Below are 7395 nucleotides of genomic sequence, written 5' to 3' on the forward strand. Positions count from 1 at the left end.
TTTAGAACTGAATTATAGTTCATTTTGGCCTGCATGAGTAAACAACCCATGGGGTCTTATGACAGAGAGGACAGTTTGAGTCCAAGTCCAACCCAAAGTTGTCCACTTCACTTTGCGACTTTGCTGTTCATCCCAGTTGGTAAAGATTAGATGTTGATAAAAATGTGGTTGGGGTTATGGTTTAGGTCTGAATTTGAATACATACGTGATTACAGGCTGGTATCACCTCACATGAATGCCGACCTGTACAAAACAAATGGCAATGAAAAACCACTTTACAATTTCCGCACCTTGATTTCGACGTTAACATATTTTGGACATGGTGACAAATGTTGCTGTTAAAATATTTTTTGTGAGGCCGGGCGGACCTGGCACTACTGTGTTCTTACAGCCTCAGTGGTCAGTCTGGTTTGTGTGTTTCATAGTCTCCTTACCAACGAAAGAGCAACACAGACCACACCGAGAAAGAAGATTAGGTGCCTTCTGAGCTTCCTGCTTTGAAAATATTAAGCTTTGTAGGATGTGACATACACACGTCTGATCCCCACCCACATGGATGTGCATCCATCATGATAATTAACATGGTGGTCAGGTGTGCAGGCCACCCAAGTCTTCTCTTTCTCTCTCTCACACACACACACACACACAGTGCAGAGAACATGGTGTAATTTTACAATCTGTCTTCAGGAGGGACGGCTGCTGTACATCAAAGTGAGTGACAGCAGCGATTTCTCAAAGAGTAGTGTCTGTTCCGAATGACATCCCTCAGTCCTTCTGGGGCCAGATGTTTATCATCACACGCCCCCCCCCCCCTCCTCTCCTCCTCTCCTCCTCTCCTGTCTCACTCTCCTTTATTACACACATATTTTCCATGGGCTTTCTTGGTTCATTGAGACTTCGACTCGTCACCGTTGCATTCTTCTCCCGTCAGCCAAAGGCTTTCAGACCTTACCTTGTAAAATGAAAACACTCAACACAAAACATTATGTAAGCTGATGTTACAGCTGCAGGTCAACCTGCCAACTGCTCCGAGGCGCTGTGCGTCAACCAGAACAGTAATGCTGTCACTGGCCAAGTCTGCTGAAGTGGGCTGTAAGGTGCAAAAGAGGCTAAATTATTACCATGCTAAACAAGTGTAGGGGCAAAAAAAGCCCAACAAAGTTAATAAATTATCATTATGGTCTTTTGTTTTTCTTCCTGCACACTTTTGTGTGATTTTTATGTACTGTAGTTTCCACAGGGAAAATCCATCATGGAATGCTGCCCAAGGCAAAATGTGTGTGTGTGTGCATGTTATTACTGTCTGACATGCGCTAAGTGAAAAAAAGAAAAGAAAAGAAAAGAGGTCAGGAGTCTGAGAAGTTGGAAAGTAGTTGCTTTTTGGAGTGTCTCTGTTTGGTTGAGTGCAATTGAGCTTGAATGCTGCCTTCGGGTGGGAGGGGTCTTTTTCAGTTGGATGAGTTCAGGTGGATAATGATGATGACCTGTTCCTGGATGTTATTGAAGACAAGACATTCCAGCTGCTGACGCTGATGTAGGGAAAGAAAAAAGCTTTAATATTAATTGCTGGTATTTTTTCTTCAAATTACGATATGACCTTTATTTATTTTTAAAAAGGTCACCAACTGTACAGAAAAGGCAGCTGGGGACAGCATCCATCATGCCTCCAACTCACTGCTCCTGAATAATCAAAGCTCTGCAGATGTTGAGGCTCACATGCCACACAATTGACTCAGAAACTATTGTGGAGGACGGTGGAACTAATTGCTTCACATTTCGCTCAGGGTCCCACTCATTGAGGTGAGTTTCATGTTTCCCACCCTCCTCCTCCTCCTCGTGCATCCTGCAGCGGGGTTTATGCCAGCGCACCTCCGTCTGGGCTGCTGCTGAATAGACCTCTGACTTTACCCCGAAATTCGCTCTTTCGGTCGACCGCCAGATCTGGCCCCACCCATTTGTGAACAGCTTTTGTCACGAGGGGAAAAAAAAAAAGTTCCTTTCATATTTTATTTCTCCCCTCCTCCCCCTCAGTCCTCCCTCCCTCCTCAGCATCAAGTGCAGCCTGAGCGGAGCGTCCAGGCTTTCTCTCAGACTCTTGGAAGAAGCTATGAGGAGAAGGCAGCCGTCGCCCTGCTGATACCAGGACGTTTGGGATGCTGTGACTCCTGTTTGTTTTCCATTGGGATCATATTTGTTTAGATCCGAGGAGAGCAGACAATACATTGCGGATTTTGGCATAATCCATCAATCGGATGCGAGCAGGTAGGAGGCTTTTGTCTCCCAGTTTACACCTCCAGATGGAAACATGCTCTTTTCTTTTTTTCTTTGCAGTTTTTTTAAATTATTTAATGATCATTATCTTTTTTCTTTTCTTTTTTTTTTGGAAAAAGTGTCTTTCATACTTACTTCTGATTGAGTTTAAAACGAATTCAACTGGGTTTTAAGGTGTAAGCAGTGCGCACCGCACCGATTTGTCCGCATTAATTTGAATCATTTTGACTCGTGAAAATGAATGGTGTTACTCAGTTGCGGCAGTTCTCCTCGTGTGTTTTCAGTGCATTTATGTCAGCTTGAGAATAAGCAGGCACCCTCAGTGATGCAGATGTGGAATTACAGATGTTTGCTTTTTACGTATTGACCTGGTTTGCATTTTCTCATCACAATACGGTTGGATCTTTGAGAAATCTTTTTTTCAACTGTCAAAAGTTGTTATTCTTATTATGTTTTTGTGAACGTTTGGCGGTATTTCTCGCCCTAATATCCTACCAGATTTTACTCTGTCCGAGAGGTGGAAGGTGAAGGAAAGTTGAGAACTGGGTCAAAATGGATGAAATCATCACCCCTTTCAATAAACGGGTTGCTGGGGTGGACAATAGAGCAATGCTCACAGAGCTGGACCTGGGCGACTGCGCCATAGAGCGCCATCCTCTGGTCGCGGTGTCCCCTTGGCGCCTCCAGCGCTCTCTTGCGACTCTTTGCACTGAGGGATAAAGAGGACACAGCCTCCTGTTTAGCTGACTGCAGTGGAAAACTGTTTAGTTGAAATGAGTGCCTTCTTCGACCAAAAGCCATCATGGCAGCATATCAGTTTCCACTCTATGCTGAGTAATTGCAGGCTCTCTCCTGGAATTGTGTTGTGTCTGAGTCTGGCCGTGGGAGTGTGAAGCTGAACAGAAACCGAGCTTCATTTTCGCATTCTCATTTATTGAGACTGTTTAACAACTCTTGCGGGCTTGTATTTTATTGCCGCCTGTTGTAGGCTGGTCAGATGTCAGCCGCTGGGTTTGTTTTATTGGATGATGTGTCGTAGAGTCGAGGCAAAATGCCCCTTTTGTAATTGTAGTCAGTTGGATGACAGTTGCTGAAAAACAGACCTGAACTCAAGGATAAAAAAAAATCTGCAGGGGAAGATGAAGCACGCCTATGATCGGCAAGTGATGATAGATGCTATGAGGTAATTCTCCCTCTCAGCTGAGTCTCCTGGGAGCTTTGCCAAAACAGACAGTTTCTCATTTTCAAAGTGCACAAGCATCTGATTTAAAGGGGATGTGTGTCTGAGGACCCCACCGGTTAATCCCTGCTATCCCCCTAAAAGGTGAAAAAGTTGCACCTCCAGCTGTAGATGTCAGCCTGTCTGACTCACTCCACTTAAACTCCTCAAAAAGCTTGAACGAAAGCCAAAAGTGTGGCATTTCACTCTTCTGTTTAAAATTAACTTTTGGATTCACACTCCTGCTGCAATGCTCCTCCATCCAAATTATTTTCTCTCCCTTTGTACGAAGTCGCCTGTGTGACTTTGTTGCCATAACCATGCAGCTGAAATTAGGTTCTCCTACTCTGTAGTTAAGTGATGGTCTGCTGAATCTTTTAAAACACACCCAAATTTACACAGTTATCAGGATTATGAGCAGCTTAACACATAGACGCATTAACATGCAGTCTGCATAGTCTCTCTGTTTGATGTCATTTGTGCACATGCACGCAGTCTTGTGGAGCTAAGGAAACCAGATATGGTCATTACTGAGGGAAAAGGTTAACCATTGTGGCAAACCTCCAAGCCAATGTCTCAGCTCATTCAAAGGATCAGGGTTCATCCTGTCTCGCTGCCCAGAGCCTCCAGCAAGACTCAAAGGACATAAATCTCCTCTAAACCACACGAGTAAAAATTTTAAACTGAGTATTGCTGATTTATCTAAATGATGGCACCAACCATCTTGGCAGGCATTCAAACACTTGAGTATGTTGTGCTGTCACTCGCTGCTGATCTGACACTAGAGCCCCAGGACTGTTCCGTCTCTAATAATCAGAGCTACATTACCTCCTTGTGGCTATAAATGGAACTGTTTGTATCTAAGTTTGAGTGACATTGGACTTTCTTAGTCTTTGGCTATGAGAATGTTAATACATGGTGGGCATACCTAAAGCAATTCTTCGGGAATCTCAACCTCATGGCGACAGCTTTATGATCACTAAAGTTTTTTTGATTTACCAACTGGAATCATTGATGTTAATGGATGTATAGTCTTAGATATTTCACTGAATGAGAGGAGCCCACACCCTCTTTGTTTAATCATATGAAAAGTCAGGGAATTGTCAGTCATCATGGTTTATCCACTAAGGACCATGATTGATGAAGTTGTATTGCATCCCAATCAATATTTCTTCATAATTGTGCAGAATTTTGTAGCAAATTAGATATTTTTGCATGAATCTAAGGAGGCCAACCAACCTACGCAGTGATTTTAAGGGTCTCTACCTGACTAAGAAGTTTGTTCTTTTTAGTGAGCTGATAATATGATGCACCAAATGGCCAATGATTCAAATCAAGTGAATGATGGTATTTACCTGTGGTCTTTCCATTTCAGAGCCAGGCCCAACTTGAATATGGGCCCCAAACCGCTATGTGTCCTGCTCCCGCTGACGGTGCTGGCTGTGGCGGTGGCTGTAGCTGCTGAGGAAAACGCAGCCAATGACGAGTACACCTGGCCACAGTGGAAGGTGCCACTGGTAAGGAAAAGACGCACTGTACCTCTCAGCAGCCCCAACTTCTCAGCTCATCCTCAATCGGAACTGAGCGGGATGTGCGGGATCCAGTGTCAGCGTGGCCTGCCTTCACCTTCACTGGACGACTTGGAGCAGTTCCTGTCCTATGAGACAGTCTATGAGAATGGCACGCGCACATATACCTCAGTTTCTGTGCAGGGCCTCAACGAGGTGACTGCGTGGTCTAGAAACATCTCTTCTAGCTCCCGCCGCAAACGAGAGGTTTACGGTACTGATACCCGCTTCACCATCGCCGATAAACAGTTCTCAACCAAATATCCCTTCTCCACCTCTGTGAAGATCTCTACGGGATGTTCCGGTGTTCTGGTGTCACCTAAACATGTGCTTACAGCTGCCCACTGCATCCATGATGGCAAGGATTATCTAGACGGAGTGCAAAAGCTGCGTGTTGGCATTCTGAAGGAGAAGTCCAGACGAGGGAAAGGTGGCAAAGGGAGAGGAGGTAGAGGAAAGGGTAAAAGAAGAAAGGGTGACGTGGATAAAGATGACGCACAGGAAAAGGAGGAGAGTGGTGGAAAAGAAGAGCGTAAAGGCAGAGGGAAAAGTAAAAAGAGTCGGAGTCGTCGAAGTGTGGAATCTGGAAAACCTTCTTTTAGGTGGACCAGGGTCAAAAAAACCCAGGTTCCTAAGGGCTGGTTCAGAGGTGTGTCTGACGGACTGACTGCGGATTACGACTATGCTGTTCTGGAGCTGAAGAAAGCACCAAAAGTAAAGCACATGGATCTGGGTGTTATCCCCTCAGTTAAGAAGCTTCCTGCCGGGAGAATCCACTTCTCTGGCTTTGATGACGACCGACCAGGTAACTTGGTGTACCGTTTCTGCTCCGTGTCCGAGGAATCCAATGACTTGTTGTATCAATACTGCGACGCCAAACCAGGCTCCAGCGGCTCTGGAGTCTACATCCGTCTCAAAGAGCCAGGCAAGAAGAAGTGGAAGAGGAAGATTATTGGAGTTTTTTCGGGTCACCAGTGGGTGGATGTTAATGGGAACGGGCTGCAGCAGGATTACAACGTGGCGGTGAGGATAACACCCCTAAAGTATGCCCAGATCTGCTCCTGGGTCCACGGGGACTCGAGTGAGTGTCAGGTAGCCTGAGACAACATTGCAACTTCACCCCTTCCACTCTTATCCACCATCCATATCCCTCAGACCCACTTCCATATACAGACTCCAGCCCTACTTTCACCCCTCCCCCTTTTTTACCAACCAGGGGCCAGACGACTGCCTCTCCTCTCCTCTCCCCGTCCTCCTGTGATCTCCTTTGGCTCCAAATGAATCCGGCTACACTGATCACCATAAACACACGTAGCTGAGCGGACTCAGTCTTGACAACAACAGGAACTCGTCAATGCATCAAGAGAACTGTGGCTTGTCAGCTTTTCTAATTTATTTGCTTAGAAAAAAAAAAAACATCTGAAATTAATAAGAACATATGTATGTATTTTACCAGATCTGCAGTTAAGTTTTTGACTTTTTTTCTTTTAAAGGAATGAATTTCCCTCTGTGGAAGTTGTGCCTGGTACACTCATATGTCTACTAGGCTTTGTATGAGAGAGAAGAGACTTGGATTGAAAGTATTCTCCACTACTGTAAAAACATTGCATGTGCTTTGGCATTGAGGAAAGACCCAGAAACAAATTAGTGTCACATTCTATTTTGAAAATGACCTGAGCAAACTCTTCATGAACATTTTCTTTGACAAACTGGTGTTTTGCATTGTGTATCTAGAACATTGTATTAGACTTTGTTAATGTTTTTGTTTTTTTACCTTTTAAAGACTATCTTCCTGTCTAAACAGAGTAAAGCTCGTTTTACATTCTGCATAGGAGATTTTTTAATCAGATTTTTTTTTAGTCTCAACCCTCTTTTCTCTGTTTTTGCAACACATTGAAATGCGGTTTCATTGTCGTGCACATAATCACATCGGAGCTTATCCAGAAGACGTGGTGCTAATTTATGGGACTGTAAACTCTTCTTTTTCTTTTTTTGGGGGGACTTCTTGGAAAATAATTTTGATGGCCTAGTACTGTAACTATGTATTTAATGTGAGGCTACATGTTTGAACTGTGTTACAATGGGACTGAACCATTCAACACTTTACTTGAGCTGTTTATATTTCTCAATTGCTAAAGGTAAAATGAGATCTTCAAAGACACTATATTGTGATGTAGCACGTTTAAAATTGGAATGTAAATGTAATTTGACTTTCTTGTTGCTTTTATTCCAAAAAGAATCGAGAGTATCCAGTTGGAATACCAAATATATGAATTGAATTATTGATTTATTGAGGATTGAAGACTACCAACCATTAAACCAAAATTTTTATTTGTG

The 7395-nt window shown here is 43.8% G+C and overlaps 1 protein-coding gene across 1 annotated transcript; it reads left to right on the top strand.

The window, feature by feature from the left end:
• Positions 1–2053: 2053 nt before the first annotated feature.
• On the top strand, positions 2054–7395 carry prss35 (serine protease 35). Its single transcript, XM_075464890.1, has 2 exons — positions 2054–2262; positions 4866–7395. Exon 2 carries the CDS (start codon positions 4885–4887, stop codon positions 6157–6159), a length of 1275 nt encoding a protein of 424 aa, XP_075321005.1. The 5' UTR covers positions 2054–2262; positions 4866–4884; the 3' UTR covers positions 6160–7395.

Source organism: Odontesthes bonariensis, chromosome 5 (assembly GCF_027942865.1).
Source record: "Odontesthes bonariensis isolate fOdoBon6 chromosome 5, fOdoBon6.hap1, whole genome shotgun sequence".
NCBI lineage: Eukaryota > Metazoa > Chordata > Actinopteri > Atheriniformes > Atherinopsidae > Odontesthes > Odontesthes bonariensis.